Source organism: Rana temporaria, chromosome 1 (assembly GCF_905171775.1).
Source record: "Rana temporaria chromosome 1, aRanTem1.1, whole genome shotgun sequence".
Classification (NCBI taxonomy): domain Eukaryota; kingdom Metazoa; phylum Chordata; class Amphibia; order Anura; family Ranidae; genus Rana; species Rana temporaria.
This window is the reverse complement of record NC_053489.1, coordinates 67,233,417-67,260,833: the sequence shown is the minus strand read 5'-3', so window position 1 is coordinate 67,260,833 and position 27,417 is coordinate 67,233,417. Positions and strand designations below refer to the sequence as shown.

The 27,417-nt window shown below is 46.2% G+C and overlaps 1 protein-coding gene across 2 annotated transcripts; it reads left to right on the top strand.

Annotated features, from left to right (window-relative positions):
• On the top strand, positions 1-27,417 carry CCL28 (C-C motif chemokine ligand 28). Of its 2 annotated transcripts, none has more exons than XM_040339037.1 (3): positions 1-117; positions 18,960-19,086; positions 26,937-27,417. In XM_040339037.1, the coding sequence occupies exons 1-3, from the start codon at positions 63-65 to the stop codon at positions 27,115-27,117; spliced, it is 363 nt and encodes a 120-aa protein (XP_040194971.1). In that variant the 5' UTR covers positions 1-62; the 3' UTR covers positions 27,118-27,417. The 2 variants fall into 2 exon arrangements, with proteins under 2 accessions (XP_040194971.1, XP_040194963.1); XM_040339029.1 differs by having other exon boundaries at positions 10-117; positions 18,957-19,086.

The following is a 27,417-nucleotide window of genomic DNA, read 5'->3' as shown; positions in this document are numbered from 1 at the left end:
GGCTCTCCTTACCTGTATGTATATATAAGAGACAGGCTGTTCCACACTCTCCGGATTCCGCAATGACAGCTCTCAGACTGGCCTCGTCCTTCCTTTGTCTCTTGTGTCTTACTGAAGGTACGTTTTTACTGCTCCCTTTTTATCGCTATCAAAGGCACCGCAAAGGATTTACTAAAGGCTGAGTGTGCACTTAGCAAGTGCAATTTCACGTATTTTCTCCAGCGATTAGTAAATGCGATAAAGCTCTGCTGATTACCATTATCCAATCATGTGCAAGCAAAAATGCTGATTTTTTATTTTCCTTGCACCTAATTGGGTATTTATTACAGAGCGAAGCTTTACTACATTTACTAATGAAAATGAGTGCAACTGCACTTGCAAAGTGCACAGTCTTTGGGGTTGATTTACTAAAGACAAAAAGACTGTGCACTTTGCAAAGTGCTGTTGCGCTCTGCGGGCCAGATTCTTGTAGAATCGCGTATCTTTGCGGCGGCGTAACGTATCCGATTTACGTTACGCCTCCGCAACTTAGATGGGCAAGTGCTGTATTCTCAAAGCACTTGCTCCGTAAGTTGCGGCGGCGTAGCGTAAATCGGCCGGCGTAAGCCCGCCTAATTCAAATTTGGAACAGGGGGGCGTGTTTTATGTAAATGTTGTGTGACCCGACGTGATTGACGCATGCGCCGTCCGTGGAAATCTCCCAGTGTGCATTGCTCCTAATACGCCGCAAGGACGTATTGGTTTTGACGTGAACGTAAATTACGTCCAGCCCCATTCACGGACGAGTTACGCAAACGACGTAAAATTTTCGAATTTCGTGGTGGGAACGACGGCCATACTTAACAATGGTACGCCGCACTTTCGCCACCATATAGCAGGGGTAACTATACGCCGGGAAAAGCCTAACGTAAATGGCGTAAATGTACTGCGTCGGCCGGGCGTATGTTCATGAATTTGCGTATCTAGCTAATTTGCATACTTGACGCGGAATTCGACGGAAGCGCCACCTAGCGGCCAGCGTAAATATGCAGTTACGATACGACGGTGTAACACAGTTACGCCAGTCGGATTTACGGGTAATCTATGCGTAACTGATTCTAAGAATCAGGCGCATAGATACGACCCCGCAACTCAGAGATACAACGGCGTATCTGGAGATACGCCGTCGTATCTCGTTTGAGAATCTGGCCCTGCATGTGCAGTTGCTCCAGAGCTTAGTAAATGAGGTAAAGCTTTACTCTGCAAAAAGTACCCAATCACGTGCAAGGAAAAAAAATAAAAATGCAGTTTTGCTTGTACATGATTGGATGATGGAAGTCAGCAGAGCTTCTGCTCATTTATTAAGCTCTGGAGCAACTGCTCTTGCAGAGTGCAACTGCACTTTGGAAAGTGCGCAGTCTATTTGTCTTTAGTAAATCCTTTCCTCAAGACAAGGGTGCTAGTCTCATTAGATAAAGAAGTACTGTATATTTCTGCTGAGTTTGACAATAATGAACTATTAATGATTAATGGGTTATTTCTGGGTTATTTGGAGTAATGATCTGATGTCCAGGCAACCAAGAGGGCTGTGAACTCCAGACTGTATGAGAAAAAAATGTATTTTTATTTTTTTCCACTGCTGACTGGTCTGCCGATATAGCAGGAGTTGAAAAAGTAAAATGTATTTCTATCATTGTCTTCAGTCTTCTCTGCATCATTATGATTTACCGTATTTATCGGGGCATAGCGCGCTCCCGCGTATAGCGCGCACCCCTAAAGTTGCCCCGAATCCTGTGGAAAAAAGTTTTATTGTACTTACAGTTTTGGTGTCTTGCGCGGCGTCCATCAGCGGCCTCGTCGGGTCCGGCGTCCGTCTGCGGCTTCGGGTGTCCTCTTCGTCGGGTCCGTCTGCGGCTTCGGGTGTCCTCTTCGTCGGGTCCGGCGTCCGTCTGCGGCTTCGGGTGTCCTCTTCGTCGGGTCCGTCTGCGGCTTCGGGTGTCCTCTTCGTCGGGTCCGTCTGCAGCTTCGGGTGTCCTCTTCGTCGGGTCCGGCGTCCGTCTGCGGCTTCGGGTGTCCTCTTTGTCGGGTCCGTCTGCGGCTTCGGGTGTCCTCTTTGTCGGGTCCGTCTGCAGCTTCGGGTGTCCTCTTCGTCGGGTCCGTCTGCGGCTTCGGGTGTCCTCTTCGTCGGGTCCGTCTGCAGCTTCGGGTGTCCTCTTCGTCGGGTCCGGCGTCCGTCTGCGGCTTCGGGTGTCCTCTTTGTCGGGTCCGTCTGCGGCTTCGGGTGTCCTCTTTGTCGGGTCCGTCTGCAGCTTCGGGTGTCCTCTTCGTCGGGTCCGTCTGCGGCTTCGGGTGTCCTCTTCGTCGGGTCCGTCTGCAGCTTCGGGTGTCCTCTTCGTCGGGTCCGGCGTCCGTCTGTGGCTTCGGGTGTCCTCTTTGTCGGGTCCGTCTGCGGCTTCGGGTGTCCTCTTTGTCGGGTCCGTCTGCAGCTTCGGGTGTCCTCTTCGTCGGGTCCGTCTGCGGCTTCGGGTGTCCTCTTCGTCGGGTCCGTCTGCAGCTTCGGGTGTCCTCTTCGTCGGGTCCGGCGTCCGTCTGCGGCTTCGGGTGTCCTCTTCGTCGGGTCCGTCTGCGGCTTCGGGTGTCCTCTTCATCGGGTCCGTCTGCGGCTTCGGGTGTCCTCTTCATCGGGTCCGGCGTCCGTCTGCAGCTTCGGGTGTCCTCTTCGTCGGGTCCGGCGTCCGTCTGCAGCTTCGGGTGTCCTCTTCGTCGGGTCCGTCTGCAGCTTCGGGTGTCCTCTTCGTCGGGTCCGGCGTCCGTCTGCGGCTTCGGGTGTCCTCTTCGTCGGGTCCGGCGTCCGTCTGCGGCTTCGGGTGTCCTCTTTGTCGGGTCCGGCGTCCTCGCGTCCTCCCCGCTCGTTTCCCGCGCCGAGTTTGAATACTGCGCCGACATATACAGAGCGCAGTACACTCGTGTATTGTCGGCAATGCTCGGCTACTCTGGCGCTGACGTCCTGTACGTTCAGAACGTCAGCGCGGGAGGAGCCGAGACTGCCCGACAATACACGAGTGTACTGCGCTCTGTATATGTCGGCGCAGTATTCAAACTCGGCGCGGGAAAGCGGGTATCGGCGTATACCGCGCACCCACGATTTTGCCCTGTGCGCGGTATACGCCGATAAATACGGTACTTATCTAGTTCACATATATAGTGAATCATGGGTTGCAGGAAAGAAAAGAGCTTGATTCCCCCATCAACACAGTTGGGTTGATTTACTAAAAGCAAATAGACTGTGCACTTTGCAAAGTGCAGTTGGGCTCTGCAAGTGTAGTTGCTCCGGAGCTTAATAAAGGAGGTAAAGATTCACTTTGTAAAGAATACTCAATCACATGCAAGGAAAATAAAAATAAATAGCATTTTTTGCTTGCATATGATTGGATGATGGAAGTCAGCAGAGTTTATGCTCATTTATTAAGCTCTGGAGCAACTGCACTTGCAAAGTGCACAGTCTATTTGCTTTATTAAGCCATCCCCAGTCAGTGTCTATGGGGGAATCCCTCTCGCAGAGCCACTGTGTTCCAGTGACGGCTGTTGTTAATTTTTGAGGGGGGTGGTGGCTGTGGGTGGGAGCAATGTGTGCCCCCCCCAAAACAGCACAGTGGCTCCCCCGTGAGTCGGGCTCCCCGTGGATTGGTAGGTCAATCGCACCACTCCCCCCCGTCCGTGGTTGGTCAGGTTGCCAGCCCTGTACTCTCCCCATCTAGCGATTCCCTCCGGGCAACGGCTGCTTCCCCTGCATCACAGCGGCCATGTGCCTCCTCCCTCCTACTCGGCCAATAGGATCGCTTCTCCCTCGGCCAATCTGGAAACAGGTCTCAAGACACGCTTCCTGATTGGCCAGGAGGAGAATCAGTGTGACAATAGCAAATATTAATTCGCTATTGTCACACAACTGGGCGTGACAAGTGCTCTGCGCCCGAGCCCACCCTTTTTTTAAGTCTATTGGATTAAGGGGCTGGACCATGGATAGGCAGGCGCCCTGCATTACCGGCTTTCACTGCTGTGTTCTCCTGGTGGGGGGGGGGGGGGGGGGGGGGGGGGGAAAGAATCCGTCCCCTCTGGGAGAACACAGTGATTATTGCTAGCAGCTATAATAGACGATAGCAATAATCGCATGTAAAATCCGACAGGCTGGTTGTGTGATTGGTCAACTTGGGCACATTCAGCCTGCCCATACATGGCTCGAACCGTGTATGGCCGGCTTAAGGTCATTACAAGGGACAAGGGGGAACTCTTTACGTCTGGAGGAAAAGCGATGTAACCTTCACATATGGAAAGGTTTCTTCACAGTAAGAGCTGTGAAAATGTGCACTAGACTCCCTCAAGAACTGGTTCAGGCCAGCTCAGTAGATTGTTTTAAAAAGAGCTGGATGCATTTCTAAATGCAGAAAATATAACTGGATGCTAACATTTATAGTTAAAAGAGAAGTTTTTTCTTTTTTTAATTATACTTAACTAGGTGGATGCTGCATCTGTCCACTGCCAGCTCTAAGACTGAGAACTGAGCGATCGAACACCGGCGATCGCTCAGCTCCCAGTGCTTTTTTGACTCTCAGTCACCAGCTCTCTTCTACTCCAACACCCCCCCCCCCCACCACTCACTGGAGCATTGGGCTATGGAGAGGACGGGAGCTTCTGGGTCACGCTCTCAGCGGCTCGCTTAACCAAATGGTCGGGACCTTTCCCCAGCCTAGACAGGCTCTGTGATCCAGGGAACCAATTGGATTCTGGGTGATCAGGAAGGAATTGATTTTTCCCCCACTGGAGCAAATTGGATCATTCTTTATTGGGATTTTTTGCCTTCCTCTGGATGAACTGTGGCTATGGATTTCTGTATATGGAGGTTTTCTATTTATTATATATATATTTTTTGTAAACAAGGCATTTCCCCGTTCTGCCTAGTGATATTACAGAGATCTTCTATTCCCAGTGATCGGGAACAGCGAGCCCATCCCCCCTACAGTTAGAACACACTGAGGGAACACACTTAATTAACCCCTTGATCGCCGGTGTCATTATTACATTGATCACTGCATTTTTTCATAGCACTGATCAATGTAATAATGTCACTGGTCCCCAAAAAGTGTAATTTGGTCTCAGATTTGTCCGCCCCAATATCGCAGTCCCGCTAAAAATCGCAGATCGTTTCTAAAACGATCCTATAGTTTGTAGACGTGATAACTTTTGCGCAAACCAATCAATATACGTCTATTGTGATTTTTTTTACCAAAAATATGTAGAAGAATATATATCGGCCTAAACTGATGAACAAATTCGTTTTTTTATATACATTTTTTTGTATATGTATTAGCCTATTATGCCTCATTCACACAGTCGCTACGCAGTCCGCCTGCTCCTGTCAGCTCAGTGGGAAATCAGTCCGCAGATCTCCGCTGAGCCGACGGATGACAAGCTCCTCTCTGCTCACTGAGCGGGGAGGGGCTTGTCGGGCACAGCTGTCTCCTATGGAGCGATCTGATGAAAACGGACAGCATGTCCGTTTTCATCAGATCTTACCTGATCCGATCCGCATGGACAGATGGGGACGTGGCCCCCATACGTCTGTTTTTAGCAGATCGGATCGGGTAGGATGTCAGTGGAGATGTCTCCGCTGACATCCGACGCTCCATAGCGATGCATGGAGGGGCCGTTCATGTCCGTGACAGACGGACCCGAACGGCCCGTCGTGTGAATGAGGCCTTGTAAGAATTTCTGCTGTCAGCCAGTCCCCCTGCTGTCGCCCAGTCCAAGTGACAAGTGACACGCTGAATCTGGTGGCAGGGGACGGATGGCAAGTGGTATGCTGAATCTGGTGACAAGGGACAAGTGGCAAGTGACATTTCCAAATGTGTCTCCGATGCTCTCTGGCGCCCCCCACCTCTGGCCACATGCGGTATTGCATGCAATTTAAGTCAATGCGGAACAAATTATTTTCGCTTCCATTAACTTCAATGGGGAAACTCACTTTGATATGTGAGTACTTTGGATTACGAGCATTCTCCTGGAACGGATTATGCTTTTAATCCGAGGTTCCACTATATATATATATATATATATAAAATCTCCCTAGCCCTATGTGCTTTCATATCTGTCTTATCTTTATATAATACGCTCTTTAAATGTTTCTTTAAAATGTAAGGTTTTCTCTTTTAGGAACATGAAAATAATGACGCTATGATGTTGGGCTGGTATAATAATGCTATGGGGCTGGTATGAAATGTTTTCCAGGGCTGTTTTTTTCTCCCAGTCCGGCCCTGCATCCCGGTATAGTTTTTTAGAGCGGGCGATCGGCTTTCCAGGGATAATAACTGATGCGGCTAAAAGCCGCTCGGTTGTTATCCCGGAGGAGCGGATGGGACATCCCCCCTCTCGACACCTTCCACCGCTCTGACCGGGCCTCCCAGCTTTGTTCCAGTCTCCTGAATGTAAACTCGGCTGCCAATGGCGACGGTTTTAAAAAAAATTACAGTATTCAGAATTGCAGTTTTCGGCGATCTGAATACTTTGAAATGAAAAGGAGGGATTGGAGGTCTTTAAGACCCCTGATCCCTCCATAAAGAGTACCTGTCACCACCTATTACTGTCACAAGGGATGTTTACATTCCTTGTGACAGCAATAAAAGTGAACAAAAAATATATTTTTTAAAAACACAATGTAAAAAATTAATGTAGCGTCTGTGTACTTTCGTACAGGTGCTATATTTAAATTTAGTGGGGGAATGAGAGAGTTATATTGCTCTCATTCGTTGATTTGTTAAAATTTGGCTGTTGCCAAATCTAGATTGTCCTGTGGGTCAGTCTGTGCCCCAGAGATGCGGTCTCATCTCTGGGCGGCATGTGGCGCCAGAGGGGGTCCAGGCGGAGCCGCTACTTCCCAGCAGCCAAAGTTTTCCCTCGCGGGGCATGCTGGGGAGGAGTATTTCTGTGGCGGAGGCCGTTGTTCGGGGTTCTTTTCGCGGGTTCCTGGTTCCAAGTGCGGCACCCACCTTTAGGGTGTGCGCACATCACAGGCCCCACCACTATGGCCTACCAGGCCGGGGTCGTGTGCTACGCGGAGTTCCTGACTCTGGGCTCTCATAGCCCAGAGCAACTGAAGCTGCCAGGGGACCCCAGTGACTTACTGGGTCCCCATACCTATTGAGAAGATTCCAAGCTGGGTGCTGTTCGGTGGGGGATCGGTCTGAGGAGAACCCGGAGGCAGGTGATCCAACAGGGCTTGAACGAACCATCAGGGATCTGGGTCACACTCAAACTGTCAGTCGGTGACCCCAAAGACAAGCTGGGAGGATTCGCTCTACCGCTCTAACTTTCAAGCACTAGGCCTGTGGCAGAGGTCTCACTTTAATATCCCAATTTGATTAGGGCCAAGTCGGTGACAGAGACTTGTTCCTCCCAGAAACTCCAAGTGGCGCTCTGGCTGCCAGGCCTGTGAGAGGGGCCTGTCCAGGGGCACTTTACCCACTCCGGCTGGAGTGGCGACGTAGACGAACACAGTTGCTAAAGGGCAGGACTGCCTTTACTATCCACAGCCTGATTCTGTGAAATTGCTCTTCCTTCACCAACCTATCCTGTCTACCTCAAGTTGACATGTTGGTCGTGTTTGACCAGAGAATAAAGCATTGAAAACGTCAACCAACGATCCAGACATTCTGTTACTGCTCTCAACACCACCATCACCCCTAGACACAGTATAGAGGTAACTTAAATACGCCGATCCCAAATCTAACCAGCGGCTCCTCCCGGGGGTAGCGCTACATTAAAAATAAATACGATTGTTTTTTTAAAGCACCCCTGTCCCGCGAGTTCGCGCAGCAAAGAAAATGCATACGGAAGTTGCACCCACATATGTAAACGGTGTTCAAATCACACAAGTGATGTATCGCTGCGATCGTCAGAGCGATATCAATAATTCTTTCACTAGACCTCCTCTGTAACTCCAACCTGGTAACCGTTTATTTTTTTTAAAAGCGTCGCCTATGGAGATTTTTAGGTACCGTAGTTTGTCGCCATTCCAAGAGTGTGCGCAATTTTAAAGCGTGACATGTTGGGTATCTTTTTACTCGGCGTAACATCATCTTCCAAATTATACAAAAAAATTGGGCTAACTTTACTGTTTCGTTTTTTTTTTTTTAATTCATGAAAGTGTCTTTTTCTTAGATTCTCTGCTAAAAAAATATATATAGGGCCAGATCCACAAAAAAGGGCGTATATTTAGGCGGGCGTAGCGCGTCTCATATGCGCTACACCGCCGTAAATCTGAGTGGCTCGTAGGGTATCCACAAAGAACTTGCTCCTATATGTGCGCCGGCGTAACGTAAATCTGCCAGCGTAAGGCCGCATAATTCAAAGTAGGCTTGGAGTGGGCGTGTTGTATGCTAATCTAGTATGACCCCACGTAATTGACGCTTTTTACGAACGTCCGTGGACGTATCCCAGTGCGCATGTGCGAAATCACGTTGCAAATAGTCAATGCTTTCGATGTGAACGTAACTTACGCAAAGCCCTATTCGCGAACGATTTACGCAAACGACGAAAAATTCGATGCTGTCCCGACGTCCATACTTAACATTGCGTAAGCCTCATAGAGGCAGGGGTAACTTTACGCCAGAAAAAGCCTTACATAAACGACGTAAAAAAATGTGCCGGGCGGACGTACGTTTGAGGATCGGCGTATCTAGCTAATTTGCATACTCGACGCGGAAATCAACGGAAGCGCCACCTAGCGGCCAACGTAAATATGCACCTAAGATCCGATAGCGTACTAAGACGTACGTCAGTCGGATCTAGCCCACATTCAGTTGTATATTTGTTTTGTGGATACAAAACAAAGATACGACGGCACATCAATGAAAATTACGCGGTGTATCAATAGATACGCCGACGTAACTCTTTGTGGATCTGGCCCATAATGTTTGGGGGGGGTTCTAAGTAATTTTCTAGCAAAAAATATGGATTTTAACATGTAAACACCAAGGTCCAGATTCTCAAAAGAGATACGACGGCGTATCTATGCGCCTGATTCTTAGAATCAGTTACGCATAGATATCAGATATCCATTAGATCCGACAGGCGTAAGTCTCTTACGCCGTCAGATCTAAACTGCATTTTTTTTTACCGCTAGGTGGCGCTTCCGTCGAATTCCGCGTTGAGTATGCAAATTAGCTAGATACGCGAATTCCCGAACGTACGCGCGGCTGACGCAGTAAAGTTACGACGTTTACGTTAGGTTTTTCCCAGCGTATAGTTGCCCCTGCTATATGGTGGTCTAAGTGCGGCGTAACAATGTTACGTATGGCCGTCGTTCCCGCGTCGAAATTTGAAAATTTTGCGTCGTTTGCGTAACTCGTCCGTGAATGGGGCTGGACGTAATTTACGTCCACGTCAAAACCAATACGTCCTTGCAGGGTATTAGGAGCAATGCACACTGGGAGATTTCCACGGACGGCGCATGCGTCGTTCGTGAAAAACGTCAATCACGTCAGGTCACAGTACATTTACATAAAACACGCCCCCCTGATCCAAATTTTAATTAGGCGGGCTTACGCCGGCCGATTTACGCTACGCCGCCGCAACTTACAGAGCAAGTGCTTTGAGAATACAGCACTTGCCCGTCTAAGTTGCAGAGGCGTAACGTAAATCGGATACGTTACGCCGCCGCAGAGATGCGCCGATCTACGTGAATCTGGGCCCAAATGTCAAAAATAGGCTTAGGCATTAAAGGGTTAATAGAAAAATAGAACTAAAAAAATGGAACTTGCAGGAAAATATTAGTTAAGAGAAGAATGGGAAGAAGGAGTTAATTAATGGCGGATTAGCGAGACATTTTATTACACACATAAAAACAATAAAACATTTGTTTTAGTTGTTAGGTTGATGTAACTGTCATTATACAGTATTCCAAATGAAGCATATCCAGTGATCTCTATTACAGCTGCTGTATTTACACAACGTCTTTCATGTTGAAAGAATTGCCGGCAAGTGCGAGGGGTGATTATCTCGAGGGGCAGAAGGACTCAGATATGTTTTTTTCCTCCGTTCACAGGCCAGTGGTATTTTCTCACACTGTGAACAAAGGAGGGGCGCACACATATTTTCATGGAAGGAACCTAAACATACCATACTCGGCTATCGCCTGTAAACATGATAAGATCTGGAAAAATGAAAACGGAGAACTGTGAAACCCTGCAGTATTAGCTCATAAAAATTAACTTTGTAATGTAGTAAATTGCAGGTAAATAATGTTAAGCCGCTTAGTCGCACTCTGTGTTACCTGCCATTGTGAATGTAGATAATTTACAGTGTATATGAGGACATGCAGGTGTCATTTACTAGATGGAAACTGCTTAGTGGCATCTAGTTTAGGGTGACCATACATCCCCGGTTTCAGGGGACAGTCCCCGGATTGAGGACACTGTCCCCGGACCAAGTCTGTCCCCGGTTTTGTCCCCGGATTGGATATGAACACGGGCTGGGACAATTTCAAAGACAGTCAGTCAGACAGTCTTTGGATAATCGGGATAATCACCCCTCGCACTTGCCGGCAATTCTTTCAACATGAAAGACGTTGTGTAGACAGTCAGAATAAAAAAGAATGTATTCTGAATTACACGCCCCCGCTCCGCTGCTCCTACTAGCTTAGGGGGGTGTATTTTTTTCCATTTTCTGTGCCCCTTTCTGGTGATCATGTGCTGGTCAGAGCGTAGCCATTACTAGTAAAAAAAAAAAAAATATGTCCCTGGATTTAAATTAAAAAAATCTGGTCACATTAATCTAGTTGTGTTTTTTTGTTTATTTTGGCATTTTAACAGTAGAAATCACAGCGTATGCATTAACTATTATCCGTGTCATATCCTTTCTTGAGCTCATGCACACGGCACACACAAAAATGCAGCGTTTTTTTCAGGACTGCATTTTCTCCTTACGGATTTCAACACGGTCACGCGGGCAATGGCTGGTGTTAACGCTTCAATCATCACGGCACCATGCTTGTTATGGTGTCAGGGTGATTGAAACGCATTTTTTCTATTATTACATTGTAGTAATAAATGAAATAGTTCAACTCACCATAATGTAGAATCAGTGGGAGCCCTGACGTGTCACTTGCCACTGTCGCCTGCTACCAGATGTGGCTAGTCACTTGCCACGCTGCCTGTCACCAGATGCAGAATGTCACTTGCCACATGACCTGCCACGCTTACTGCCACAAGATGTGGATTGTCACTTGCCACGTTGCCTGTCACTAGATGTGGATTGCCACCTGCTACATTGCCTGTAACGAGATGTGGATTGCCACCTGCCACGTTGCCTGTCACCAGATGTGGATTGCCACATTGCCTGTCACCAGATGTGGATTGCCACCTGCCACATTGCCTGTCACCAGATGTGGATTGCCACCTGCCACATTGCCTGTCACCAGATGTGGATTGCCACCTGCCACGTTGCCTGTCACTAGATGTGGATTGCCACCTGCTACATTGCCTGTAACGAGATGTGGATTGCCACCTGCCACGTTGCCTGTCACCAGATGTGGATTGCCACATTGCCTGTCACCAGATGTGGATTGCCACCTGCCACATTGCCTGTCACCAGATGTGGATTGCCACCTGCCACATTGCCAGTCACCAGATATGGATTGTCACATTGCCTGTCACCAGATGTGGATTGTCACTTACCACGTTGCCTGTCACCAGATGTGGATTGCCACATTGCCTGTCACCAGATGTGGATTGTCACTAGCCATGTTGCCTGTCACCAGATGTGGATTGCCACATTGCCTGTCACCAGATGTGGATTGCCACCTGCCACGTTGCCTGTCACCAGATGTGGATTGCCACATTGCCTGTCACCAGGTGTGGATTGCCACCTGCCACATTGCCTGTCACCAGATGTGGATTGCCACTTGCCACATTGCCTGTCACCAGATATGGATTGTCACTAGCCATGTTGCCTGTCACCAGATCAGTAAAGCATCCCTTCCCTTGTTCAGAGGCAATCTGCGCCGGCTGAACAAGGAATCCAAAGTTTCACACAGCGAGGAGCTGCAGGAGAGCGGTGATGCGGGCAGTATGAGATGATGTCATCTCTCTGCTCCCCGCCGCATCTCCGACAGACAGAGCACTGGCACTGAGGACGGAAGAGCGGTGATGCGGGGGGGCGGAGAAAGATATCATCTCTGCTTGCACGCCCTCAGTTGAAGTCGGAAGTGACGAAACGCGTCAGGGCGTGGCTACACAGCGCTACACAGGAAGTCTACGTGCGTTCCACTGCGTTCCACGGCTATCCAATCGTATCCAGGACACAGCTTACCATCGTATCCGCAGCACCAGCGCGGCCCCTGTGGACGGGAGGACGCCAGTGAGAAGCAGTGAACTCGTTTGTATTGGCTTTTATCATTCACAGTCACTGTACGGGCACACACTGGGGACTTGTCATTTAAACCTGGCAAATGGGCTGTTGTGTAGACGATATTATACCATGATTATGCTGTTTTTTTTGTCTCCACATATGACCCTGCTCGAGTGTTAACCCTTACAGTACCAGTTTGATCTGAAGGTCTGCCTTTTTTTGTGGTAAGCACACATCCCATTGATTGATTGGGACCCATCCACAATATTGGTGCAATATCTGGTGCCAGGTGCACTTATACCAGCTATAGATCACCCTTCACACCATCAGTATCTTTCAGGTTTTCACCACTTTATTTATTTATTTGGATGATTATCCACATATTAGCGCTGTTTTTATCAGTTTGAACACCTGTTCACGTTTATTTGATTCTACTAGTTTTATCTCTGCTTGCACGCCCGCTTTTTCCCATCCACACAGCGCTCTCATGCCGGTGTTCTTCGGACAGTTCTCTGCAGGACACCGGCGGCCCAGGATCTCCCTTGCTGGCCGCTCGCACCCGCGGACCGGCTGCAGAAGCGCCACGGCCCGGTAGTGGGCCGGGGACCGGGGGTTGACGACCCCTGTCTTATGGGATCATCATGTCCACAGAGTGTGAAAATCAGTAAATTTTACATTTGTCCAGATCTATTGACCTCTTGCCGACCGCCGCACACACATATAAGTTGGCAGAATGGCACAGGCAGGCAAATGGGCGTACAGGTATGTCCCTTCAAATTTGTCGCCTTGCGGGTGCGCGCACGCCGCAGGAGCGTGCCTGAAGGTCCTGTAAACTCGATGTTCGCTGGTGGCCCGCGATCGTAAGACCGAGAGGCAGAACAAGGAGATGCCTATGTAAAAAAGGCATTTTCTTGTTCTGCCTAGTGACATGGCAGGGATCTACTACGCCCTGTCATCGGGAGCAGCGATCGCTGTCATGTCAGTGGTAGCCCCCCCCACAGTTAGATTCCCTGCCAGTGTCATTTACACATTAATCAATGCATTTTTATAGCATTGATGGCTGTATAAATGACAATGGTCCCAAAATAGTGTCAAAAATGTTTCGCTCATTATTAAAAATCTTGGTTTATCCTAAAAAAAAAAAAAAAAAGTGTCTGATGTGTCCGCCTTAAAAATCTCAGATCATCGCAATTACTAATAAAAAAAAAAATGCCATAAATCTATCCCCTATTTTGTAAACGCTATAACTTTTGCGCAAACCAATCAATATACGCTTATTGTGATTTTTTTACCAAAAATATTTAGAAGAACACATATCGGCCTAAACTTGAGAAAGAAATTCGTTTTTTATATATATCTTTTGGGAATATTTAATATAGCAAAAAAGTAAAAAATATTGCTATTTTTTTTTCAAAATGTACGCTTTTTTTTTGTTTATAGCGCAAACATGAAAAACAGCAGAGGTTATCAAATACCACAAAAAAAAGGCTCTATTTCTGGGAAAAAAAGGACGGAAATTTTGTTTGGGTGCGACATCGCAATTGTGCAATTGTCAGTTAAAGCGACACAGTGCCGTATTGCAAAAAGTTCTCTGGTCAGGAAGGGGGTAAATTCTTCCCGTCCTAGCCTTGAGCTGCATGTAGGCAGCCCATTAAAATTAGAAATTCTTGAAGCTACCTATTTTATATGAAGGTTCTATGGACAGCTGCTGGCACTAATCACGTCTCATACAATCGTGTGTGTGCATAAATTCAAAGTAAATGCCGCTCTATCTAAGTGATGTATTGCTATTAGCAGCAGTGAACAAATAAAGTGTCAATAGTGTAATATGATACTACGTATGATAGTGCATGAATTATCCACATGCAAAAATGCATAATCAAATTAATATGAGCACAACTTGACCAGCAGTGGATTGATACTCCAAAGGTGTTTAATTGATTAACCACTTCAATACAGGGCATTTTCACACCCTTCCTGCCCAGGCCAATTTTTAGTTTTCAGCGCTGTCAAACGTTGAATGACAATTGCGCAGTCATGCAACACTATACCCAAATTTTCCCCCACAAATAGAGCTTTCTTTTGGTGGTATTTGATCACATCTGCAGTTCTTACGTTTTGCGCTATAAACAAAAGAAGAGCGAAAAGTTTGAAAAAAAACGGGGGTGGTTTATAAGGTGGTAACAACATGGCTCAATGCATTCTTACTTCCGCCCCCACCCCCGAAACGGCACTTTAAAACTTATGGCCAGATTCAGGGAGGTTTACGCCGCCGTATCAGTAGATACGTCGTTGTAAATCTCTGAATCTGCGCCGTCGTACATTTAAGTGTATTCTCAAATTGAGATACACTTAAGGCCCCGTACACACCATAGAATCCATCCGCTGAAAAATCTCAGCGGATCGGTTTCAGCGGATAGATTCTATGGTGTGTACATTCCTGCGGACATGTCTACAAATCTATCCGCTTGAATTGATCCCAACGGATTGATCCGCTGGTCTGTACAGACTCACCGGATCAATCCGTCCGAAGGGATCCCCCGCATGCGTCGTAATGATTCGACGCATCCGTGGAATTCCTTATATGACAGCGTCGCGCTGTACTCACCATAGGATCGAAATCCGCGCCGAAATCCCCTCGCGATGACGTGTCGCGCCGCGATGATGACGCGGCGACGGCGCGTCACGTCATCGCGAGGGGATTTCGGCGCGGATTTCGATCCTATGGTGAGTACACTCCATCGGATCCAAATCCGCTGAAATCCTCGAGAGGATTTATCTGCGGAAATGGTCCGCTGGACCGTATCCGCGGATAAATCCTCTCGTGTGTACTAGGCCTCAATGTAGCTAAGATACGACCTCCTACGCTGTCGTATCTTAGCTGACTATTTACGCCGGCCGCTAGGGGCGCGTACGCTGATTTACTCCTAGAATGCGTAAATCAGCGAGATACGCCTATTCACGAGCGTACGCTTGCCCGTCACAGTAAAGATACGCCGTTTACGTAAGGCGTTTTCAGGTGTAAAGTTGGTCCAACAAAAAGCTGGCCCAGCCAATGTTAAGTATGGACGTCGGACCCGCGTCGAATTTTGAATTTTTTACGTCGTTTGCGTAAGTCGTCCGTGAATGGGGCTGGGCGTCATTTACGTTCACGTCTAAACCGATGAGTCTTTGCGGCATAATTTGGAGCATGCGCACTGGGATACGTCCATGGACGGCGTGGGGTCATGCTTTATTTACATAAAACACGCCCACCTCTTCACAATTTGAATTAGGTGCGCTTACGCCGGGACATTTACGATACGCCGCCGTAACTTAGGACGCAAGTGCTTTGTGAATACAGAACTTGCCTCTCTAACTTACGGCGGCGTAGCGTATATGAGATACGCTACGCCTGCCTAACGTTAGGCGCGTCTTTTTGAATCCAGCTATTAGTCTTGGAGTTTCTGGGATACAGTTATCTGAACAAAGATATTTTTTGATACATTATTATTTTTGAGTTTGTTTGTTTATTTTTTGGTTTGAGGACACCTGCAGCTCCTTATATACAGTATGCTGCGGAAGTAAGAATGCATTGAACCGTGTTGTTACCACCTTATGAACCACCCCCTTAAGCTGCAGTAGGCAGCACCAGGAGGTGTTTACATGTTGCGGTCGCGATGCTTCGGGCCCGCTGCCAAATCGTTTTGCTCAAGTGTAGTGCCTTTGACAGTAATTTATTCAGATAACTGTATCCCAGAAAACCCAAGGCTAAGTTTAGATTGAATTTTTCTATAGGTTTACTTATCTTCCCATTGGGAAAAGTTTTGTTGCTGTTTATGTTTACATGAAGGTGATTCTCCCCTCCGTTTATAGTCTTGTCCCCAAGAAACAAAGCAAGGGGAAATGCAAACTCCTAAGCCTAGTATACACAATGAGAAAATTGGACAAAAATACTGCTTTGGGAGCGATCGTCAGATAATCTGATCGTTCGTATACAGCTTCAGAGAGTCGATCACGTCAGTTCATGCGAAATTATCCGAAGGGATAAACGTGGCATTTTTTCTCGTATGATAACAGAATGAACAATTTTTGCTTTAATCAGTACAGTATTTGTCAGTAAAAAGTCGAAGTAAAGCGGAGTTCCACCCTAAAAATTAACTTTCTATTAACAGCTTGCCTTTAATGTAAAAAAATTAATTTAAAAAAATAAATACATTTTACTCACTTCTATCTGGCTGTTACTAGGCAGTTTTCGAAATCTGTCTAGTTCCTGGTCTTAGGTGGATCAACTTCCTGTCCTAAGACCCCATTGCCTCCTTGGAAATGATGACACTCATTTCCCAGGAGTCTCTGGGCATTACTGTGCCTAAAAAACGCCCAGCATGCACCTCTCCCTGAAAACCAGGAAGAAAAAGGAACTGGGCTTCACATGCCCACACATATGATGGATACGGACATATGGAGGATATAAGGCAAGGGGCAGATCCTCAGAGCGAGTACGCCGGCGTATCTACTGATACGCCGGCGTACTTTCAAATTTCCCGCGTCGTATCTTTAGTTTGAATCCTCAAACCAAGATACGACGGCTTCTGGGTTCGATCCGACAGGCGTACGGCTTCGTACGCCTTCGGATCGTAGGTGCAATACTTCGGCGCCCGCTGGGTGGAGTTCGCGTCGTTTTCCGCGTCGGGTATGCAAATTAGCGATTTACGACGATTCACGAATGTACGCGTGGCCGTCACATTTTCTAACGTCGTCTGTAGTCGGCTTTTTCCGGCGTATAGTTAAAGCTGGTATTTTGCGGCATATAGATAGACTTGCCATGTTAAGTATGGGCGTCGTTCCCGCGTCGAAATTTGAATTTTTTTTTTTTGCGTAAGTCGTCCGTGAATAGGGATGGACGTAACTCACGTCTAAGTTCAAAAAATTACGCCGTTGCGACGTCATTTTGCGCAAAGCACGGCGGTAAATTTCTGAACGACGCATGCGCAGTTCATTCGGCGCGGGGACGCGCTTCATTTAAATGAAACCCGCCCCCTACCCGCCGATTTGAATTCCGCCGCACGAAATACGCTACGCCGCCGTAACTTACGGCGCGAACTCGCTGAGGATTCGAATATACGCCAGGTAAGGTACAGCGGCGTAGCGTATCTCTGATTACCCGACGTGCATTGCGCTAAATGATGTCGCACCGACGTCATTTGCTTAGACGTTAACGTAAAAGGCGTCCAGCGCCATTTACGGACGTCTTACGCAAACGACGTAGATTTTTTAAATTTCGACGCTGGAACGACGGCCATACTTAACATTGGCTGCGCCTCATAGACCCCAGGGGCAACTTTACGCGTCGCAAAGGCTACGGAAACGTCGTAAATTCTCTGCGTCGAGCGCGCGTACATTCGGGAATCGTCGTAATTTGCTAATTTACATAAGCGACGGGGAAAACGACACCGGCGACACCTAGCGGCGGGAAAAAAAATTGCATTTAAGATCTGACAGCGTAAGAGCCTTACGCCTGTCAGATCTAATGGGTATCTATGCGTAACTGATTCTAAGAATCAGTCGCATAGATACCCGGGGCCAGATTAGGACTTACAACGGCGCAAATGGTGTTGCGCCGTCGTAACGCCTTTGAGAATCTGGGCCATAGTTTTTTTTTCCAAATTGTCTCTCTATTTTTGTTTATAGCGCAAAAAATAAAAACCTCAGAGGTGATCAAATACCACCAAAAGAAAGCTCTATTTGTGGGGAAAAAAGGACGCCAATTTTGTTAGGGAGCCACGTCGCACGACTACGCAATTGTCAGTTAAAGTGACGCAGTGCCGAATCGCAAAAACTGGCCAGGTCCTTTACCTGCATAATGGTCCGGGTCTTAAGTGGTTAATTTTAGCTGGCAAAAAATAAATAAAAAATGATGCCTGGAGCCCCGCTTTAACAAGACTGTGCATGCTCAGAAATGAAAGAATACATTACAATACAATAGATTACATCATCGCGGGAAGTTATATTCTGTCTTGCGAGAATTTTTTGTAACTCTATAGTGACCTATTCGTTTTGCATATGAGACTAGCATGGAAAAAAAAAAAACAGACGATCATTTGTTCCATATTCTCATCAAGTGTACGAGGCATTAGATCTGACCCAGAACAAAGGATGAAAGAAAGCTTCCAATAGGATAGATTTCAAGATGCCCAAATGTGAATGACAAATTGCACAATGTACATTTCAGATGCCATCCCTTTAAATGGCACCTAAAAACACGGCACGATTCTGCCGCAATTGTCGCACAATAAATTGTACTGCAAACCACATTGTGTGAAGCTTCTCACTTAAAAAAAGTTTGGGAGGTTCTTTTCAAAATGCCCAGGTGTGAATGCAGCCTATGAGATTTCCTCTAACTTCCTGTTGTGTCTCTGGGACAGGAAGTGAAGAGAAAGGTACACAGATAACAAAAAACTATCTGGTTTTAGCCCTTCCCTACTCTATCCTAAAAAAAAAAAATATATAGATTTTGGCTTTACATACACCTTAGAAGCTTTGTGCTAGTTCTGAGTTTCTGCTGCCTGTTTTTAAATGTATTTTTTTATTTATTTTAGCAGCTTTCTCTGCTTTCAGCAGTAGTTGTTGCACCGAGCTTGGGGAAAGAATTTCAAAGAATACGCTAAAAAAAGTAATCCGCTATAAAATCCAGAGACGTGATGGCCTTTGTCACCTCCAAGCTTTTGTGTAAGTATAATTACCTGGTCACATGTTCATGTTTTACGTATATATGATCGATATCTTTATGCTGTCTTTCTTGGCACTACCCTTTTATAATGCCTGCAATAGAGCTGCATGATTCTGGCCAAAATGAGAATCACGATTTTTTTGCTTAGAATGAAGATCACGATTCTTACGGCGTAAAATCTTTTACATTTATACAAAAAAAAAAAAAAAATGGGCTAACTTTACTGGCTAGTTTTTTTTATTATTCATTAAAGTATTTTTTTCCAAAAAAATTGCATTTAAAAAGACTGCTGCGCAAATACAGTGCAACATAAAATATTGCAACAACCGCCATTTTATTCTCTAGGTCTCTACTAAAAAAATATATAATGTTTGGGGGTTCTAAGTAATTTTCTAGCAAAAAAAAAATAATGATTTTAACTTGAAAAGGGCTATCAGAAAAAGGTTTGGTGTTTAAGTGGTTAAACGTTCCCTAATTTACATACAGAAGTTTATTCCTTTGATGTGATACAATGTTTAGACTTAACTTTCCACTGATAAAGAATGTTTTCAAAACTTGGCAGGCTGCCCAGACTTGGCAGATTGCCCAGACTTTGGCCCGGATTCACAACGGAGTTACGACGGAGTATATCCGGATACGCCGTCGTAACTCTGAGTTGCGTGGTCGTATCTATGCGACTGATTCAGAGAATCAGTTACGCATAGATTTCCCTAAGATCCGACCGGCGTAAGTGTCTTACACCGTCATATCTTAGGCTGCATATTTACGCTGGCCGATAGGTGGCGCTTTCGTATATTTACGCAAGGAATATGCAAATTAGGTAGATACGCCGATTCAGAAACGTACGTCCGCCCGGCGCTTTTTTTTACGTCGCTTACGTTGGGCTTTTTCCGGCGTAAAGTTACCCCTGCTATTATGAGGCGTAGCCAATGTTAAGCATGGACGTCGTTCCCGCGTCGAATTTTGAAAATTTTACGTCGTTTGCGTAAGTCGTTCGCGAATAGGGCTGTACGTAAGTTACGTTCACGTCTAAAGCATTGACGATTTGCGGCGTAATTTCGAGCATGCGCATGGGGATTCTTTCACGAAAGGCGCATGCGCCGTTCGGAAAAAACGTCAAAACGTGGGGTCACACTAAATTTTAATAAAACACGCCCACATCATCCACATTTGAATTAGGCGGGCTTACGTCGGACCACATACGTTACGCCGCCGTAACTTAGGGCGCAAGTTCTTTCTGAATACGGAACTTGTGCCCTAATTTACAGCGGCGTAACGTATCTGAGATACGTTACGCCGGCAGATAGATAGACAAATCGATCTGAATCCGGCCCAATGATTTTAACTTAAAAAGAGCTGTCAGAAAAAGGTTTGGTGTTTAAGTGGTTAAACGTTCCCTAATTTACATACAGAAGTTTATTCCTTTGATGTGATACAATGTTTAGACTTAACTATCCACTGATAAAGAATGTTTTCAAAACTTGGCAGGCTGCCCAGACTTTGACTTTTGGCTGAGAGCAGAGAGAAGATTCTTTGCATACCAAAGTGCAGAGAGAAAATTATTTTCATGTCAAAGATCGTGAAACCCTGTGTCAAGAATCGCAACAGGAAAAAGATCGCGATAACAATTCTTGACGATTAATCGTGCAGCTCTAGCCTGCAATATTCATTCCTAATCTAACTTGAAAGTTTAGGTCAGACATACGGGGAAGGAATAATGAATTGGTAAATATGCAGCTTCAGATGAGATTAGACTCCACACTCCATGGGCACATTTTAGGTGCTGGCATGACTTGTCTGTGCCAAAGCAAATCAATTATACCGAGATGGAAAATTATATTCTTCCTTTATTAAAACAGCCAGCAGGAACATGTTCTGTTTTAACCCATTTCAGTTAATCACAGCGTTTTCTCAAAGGATTGGGTTGATTTTATGTAAAATTTTGTAATAAGTTATTGCTTTATATTACTCCTTTACTATTCATATAAAAACTGTTTTACATTTGATACAAGCAGGGCCGGTGCAACCACTAGGCAAACTAGGCAGCCGCATAGGGCGCACTGCTGCCTAAGGGGCACCCGGACCTCCGCATCTGCATTCTCTGCAGGCTGCAGCATGTAACTAACTCAGTCCCAGGCAGCTGCTCCGTCTGACCGGTGGTATAATTAAAGGCGCATCGCAGAACCGAAACCATCGCTAGAGGAAGCCAATGCTTCCTGTATAGCGCTGCCTCCTGTCACATGGGTAGGGAAAAGGGGGTGGAGTCAGGGGTGGAGCCTATGGGACTGCAAAATTAGGTTTCGCCTAGGGTGTCAAAAATCCTTGCACCAGCCCTGGAATCAAGATGCCACTATGATGCAGAACACCTTGATCACTTGATCACTAGCTGTGGTCATTGAGGGTGCTACACAAAAATAGAGCGACAATTTTGAAAAAAAAACAATATTTTTTACTTTTTGCTATAATAAATATCCCCCCAATATATACAGTACAGTAAGTCACAACTGAACTTTGTGAAGAAATAATGAAAGCAATAGAAAGCTCCTGCCATGGAAAGGCGATGCGGCGTTCCCTCTAATTTGGATGGTTGGCTAAAAAGGTACGGCTCCAGAAGCACTGCGACAAATATCGCTCTGATAAGATATTTATGTAGAATTGTTTTCTGTTTAAAATTATTGAAACTAAGCCAAGAATGTGCTACAAAGACTCAGATGTGAACATACTTGTTAGAAAACTCGAAATTCTACCTCTTATTTACTGGAATTAACGTACCAAATTGTGCACTTAGTGACATAAATTCATTAGGATTGTTCACATGAAAAGGTCAGTCCACTTAGTTGTTATAGATTTTTCTTGGTGACTTTAACCACTTCAGCCCCGGAATGTTTTACCCCTTTAAAGAAGAACTGCAGTCTGCTCACATAATTTGTAATAAAAACATCTTTACCATTCTGAAGCTTCCCTCCAACCACTTTGCATATTATTTTATATCTGTGATTCTGTACTTGCCAAATAAGCTGCAGAAATCTCCTGCCACTAAGTCTGGCTGCAGCCATTTTAACTGTGGGCAGCTGAAGCTGCTGCCTGTTCACTTCCTAGATTAACACAGACACACAGAGGCACACCTTCAGCTCTCATTGGCCCTCTTATGACTCACCCTATCTCCTTTCCTGGCAAACTCTCACAAAAGTGAGAGAGAGAGAGAGAGAGAGAGAGAGAGAGAGAGAGAGAGAGAGAGAGAGAGATGTATATGATGTCATAAGCCTAGGTTAATGACCAGACAAGAAACAGGAAGTGGTCTGTATAAGGTATAAGGTATTTACTGGCATAAAATGTTTTTCCTATTGTAGCACTACCCCCAAAGGAGCTGCTGGTTTAGATTTGGGCCTGCCGTTACCTTACTGTTCCTTGTCCTCGTCTCAGGGGTTCTCCTTGAAGAGGTGGTTAAAGAAAGAAATGTCTGCGCCAAACACCCAGGCCCGGATTCAGATAGAATGCGCTATCTATGGGCGGGCGTAACGTATCTTAGATACGTTACGCCACTGTAACTTTGGGCGCAAGTTCCGTATGCAGAAAGAACTTGCGCCCTTAGTTATGGCGGTGTAACGTATGTAACGTATGTGTGGCGGCGTAAGCCCGCCTAATTCAAATGGGGATGTTGTGGGCGTGTTTTATTTAAATTTCAGATGACCCCGCGTGTTTGACGTTTTTTTTGAACGGCGCATGCGCCGTCCGTGAAATATCCCAGTGTGCATTGCGCCAAAGTACGCCGCAAGGACGTATTGGATTCGACGTGAACGTAAATGACGTCCAGCCCTATTCGCGAACGACTTACGCAAACGACGTAAAATTTTCAAAACTCGGCGCGGGAACGACGGCCATACTTAACATTAGCTACGCCTCATATAGCAGGGGTAACTATACGCCGGAAAAAACCTAACGTAAACGACGTAAAGAAATGCGCCAGCGGGACGTACGTTTCTGAATCTGCGTAAATACCTCATTAGCATATTCCTTGCGTAACTATACGGAAGCGCCACCTAGCGGCCAGCGTAAATATGCAGCCTAAGATACGACGGTGTAAGACACTTACGCCAGTCGGATCTTAGGGAAATCTATGTGTAACTGATTCTCTGAATCAGGCGCATAGATACGACAGCCCACACTCAAGGATACGACGGCGTATCAGGAGATACGCCAACGTATCTGAATCCGGGCCCCAGTCTCTTTTTCTCCCTCCTACAGAGAGGGTTTTTTATAAAGTAAACTTCAGAAAAGAGGGATGGAGGTTTAGGGGAGATTCAGGCATCTTACTTGCGAATCACGAATATTCTCTTAGGTCCAGAGGAACAACTGTCTCCACGCTGGACTTAGTGTCCACCACATAGGCCCACTCTCACTGGCCTAGCAGCCGGTGCAAAGCTCGATCAAAAGATAGTCTCTGCCACAGACTTGGTAAAAGTAGAATTGGTTTCAATAGTCTCTGCCACAGACTTGGGTAACCGCGCACTGGGTTAACTTCTGAAGAAAAGAGCACCGCTCACAGTGCCAGAATCTCTCAGCCATTCCGGCAGCACTGCGAGGTAGATTTTGATCTGGATACATCCTCCAATTGAGTCCTCAATTGTTCAGTCCCTTCCAGCAGGCAAGGCGACACAGGACCATCCCTGGATCAGTAGACCCCAGCAGCTCCTGGGCCTACATCTCAGTAACGGAGCCTCAGGCCAATGTGAAGTTGCCCTCTGCAAGTGCATTTGCTCCAGAGCTTAGTAAATGAGCAGAAACTCTGCTGACTTCTATCATCCAATCGTGTGCAAGCAAAAATGCATTTTTTTTTCCTTGCACGTGATTGGGTACTCTTTGCAAAGTGAATCTTTACCTCATTTATTAAAGTGGAGTTCCACCCAAAAATTGGATTTAGGCTTTTTTTTTTCCGACCCCCCCCCCCCCCCCCCTGTTGTCACAATTGGCACATTTCAGGGGGAGCTGATAACTGTCTAATCCAGATATTTGTTCCCACTTCCAAGAGCTGTCAGTCCAAAATCTGCTCTTCTAGAAGAAAGATGAGATTTCAGTGCCTGTGCGATCCGTTTCAATCAGGCTTCCGTCTGGGTCACGGAACAGAAACGGCGCTGCTCAAAATATGGGATGACGCTCTAGAGGTCGCAGATGAAGGAGAATCTTGTCTCCTGATACTGCTGGACCTAAGCGCGGCTTTTGACACTGTAGACCACGGACTACTACTGGCTAGGCTAGCTGAAGTAGCCGGAGTCGCTGAATGTGTTTTACCATGGTTCTCCTCCTTCTTGGAAAACCGATCACAAATAGTGAAACTGGGGTCTTTCACTTCTGAAAAACGTACGGTGTCATGCAGAGTCCCTCAGGGATCTCCCTTATCGCCCGTATTGTTTAATATCTATCTTCGCTCTCTCTTTGAAATCATCAGTAACCAGAAGTTACTTTACCACTCCTATGCAGACGACACACAACTGTATTTCCGCATCTGCAAAAAAAAGGATCATTCTCTTGGACTAGAGAAATGCCTCACTCTAATAGATAACTGGATGACAAACAGTTATCTTAAACTCAACGGGTCGAAAACAGAACGTCTCCTGTTTCACGCTAACCGGAAAAATCACCCTGCGTCAACATGGACTCCCCCACCCATTCTGGGTAAAACTATCACCCCTAGCACCAAAGTCAAAAGTCTCTGAGTCATTTTCGATACCTACATGACAATGGATGCACAAATAGGGTCAGTAGTCAGCGGATCCCACCATCTGCTGCGCCCACTACGCAGACTCACGCCCTTTATTCCGAAAGAGGACATTGCAGTCGTGGTGGGAACAATCATCAATTCCAGACTCGACTACGCAAATGCCCTCTATCTAGGACTCCCCAAATACCAAATCACTCGTCTGCAAGTCGTTCAAAATACGGCCGCTCGACTAGTGACTGGGAAAAAACATGGGAATCAATCTCACCTTCACTGAGATCCCTTCATTGGTTGCCAGTAAAAGACAGAATCACTTTCAAGGCACTCTGCCTAATACATAAGTGTATTCAAGGCAACGCCCCCCAATATCTATGCGAAAAAATAAAAGCCCATAACCCCAATCGCATTCTGCGATCCACCAATCAAAACCTCCTCCAGATACCCAAGGCCAGATACAAGTCCAAAGGAGATCGAAGATTTGCAGTCCAGGGACCTCGCCTGTGGAATGCACTACCAACCACCATCCGACTGGAGTCGGACCACTTGGCCTTCAGGAGAAAGATTAAAACCCATCTCTTCTGAGGTCAAGGAGTTCCTTACCCATGAAATGGATACAGCGCCCAGAGGCGATTCAGTTCGCATGTGTTGCGCTTTACAAGTCTCTCTCTCTCTCTCTGTGCTGTGAAAATGTGTTCCTCCACAATGCTAATAGATGCAGAGTTGAAAGAAGACTATTTGAAAAGTTCATAATCTAGACACAAATCAAAGTGGTTCTAAAGGAGTACAGCTCCCCATATACTTACCTAAACCCCTTCTCGATCCAACAATGTGCATGACAGCAGAGGTTCTCCTGGGTCTCTCTCTCTTCATTGGCTCACACAGAAGCAGGAGCCATTGGCTCTTGCTTCTCTGAATCACAGCCAGTGAGCCAATGAAGAGAGAGCAGGGGGCGGGGCCGGTCCATTCACATACAGAAAACGGAACGGGAGCGAGCCTGCTTGAGTGCTCCCCTAGCAAGGGGCTTTCTATTGGGGGTATTTAGTGGGGTGGAGAAGCCAGGACCACCAGTGGGGGACCCAAAACGAAGAGGATTCGGGCTGCTCTGTGGAAAACTTTTGCAAGTATACCATGTTTGGTTGTAAACTCTTTACAATCACTTTTTGCCGAAGCGGTGTACAAGGACCGATGCGGGGGCTTCAATCTAAAGTAAGTAATTCATAATGAGCTAGTATGCTATGCATACTAGCTCATTATGCCTTTGTCTTGTAGCGTTTTTTTAAGGGGGGGTTTACAATCACTTTATGCTACAGGTAAGACTATATTAAGGCTAGATATTACCTGTAGCTACCCTGGATATCTCCTAAACCTGCACGGTTTAGGAGATATCCCCTGTCCTCTGTATGTGCCGATGTCATTGGCACATGCGCACCTATGTGCCGTTGCTTCAGTCCGTGTGCCTTTACCGGCGGCTCCTGCGTGCATGCACGGAAGTGATGTCATCGCAGCTCCAGCCAATCACAGTGCCGGAGCCACGATACCCGGAAGTAACCCCCGGGAGAAATGTCGTCGCCGGAGGGGGGGACAAAGACCGCTGCGGGGGCTTTGATCTAAGGTATGCATACTAGCTCATTATGCCTTTGTCTTGGATGTTTTTTTATTATTTATTTTTTTACATTGGGTTTACAACCACTTTAAATCTGTACAAACAAGGGGCCATTGCCCTCACTTATAACGGGCCTTGCAGCAAGGTGCACACGGAAGGGCAACGCATGCAAAACAAAACCAAAGAAATTCCAAGCCCAACTTACTGACCAGCCTGCTTACCAACTGGATTGTCCTGTCTAACAGTAGGCTTTAAAAACATGTTTTTAATGCCTACTGTTAGACAGGACAATTTAGTTGGTTAGCAGGCTGGTCGGTAAGTTGGTCTTGGATTTTTTTGGGGTTTTGGTGTTAAATTTGCTCTGGGCATCCAGGCATCAATCACCAAAGGGTTAAAAGCTTGTATTGCTAGAACCATGGCCTCCTTCTGTTGACTTGTATATTTTAGATTGATGTAAACTCATGCTTCACAATTTGAAAACAGCTGATTTATTGCATCTTTCTGTAATTTATTTTTGTATATTTTCATAGATTGTACACTAAAGAGAAGACTTTATGTGTGAGCCCCAAGAGTAAACGTGTCAGGACATGGATTGCGAAGAAAGTCAACGTCAAAAGTCCAAGCAAGTTAAATCATTCTCTGAAAAAGAAAAAGAAAACGAATCAAAGAAAGAACAGGAGAAAAATAATTAAAAAGAACAAACAAAACTAATGTGCTCAGAAATTTGATATATGCATTTGGACTATATACTGAGAGCTCACTGCCCCAAATGAAGAAAATCCCTAAAGCATTCACACAAATGGAACTTTGTGTAAAATGAACATGATTCCACCAGTGTTTCCAAAAGAATAGGAGGATTCTCCACATACTCTCTTGCACATCAAGCTTATTAAGCGGTGGTGTGACTGGTGGTAATGATGGTGTGACTGGTGGTAATGATGGTGTGACTGGTGGTAATGGTGGTGTGACTGGTGGTAATGGTGGTGTGACTGGTGATAATGGTGGTGTGAC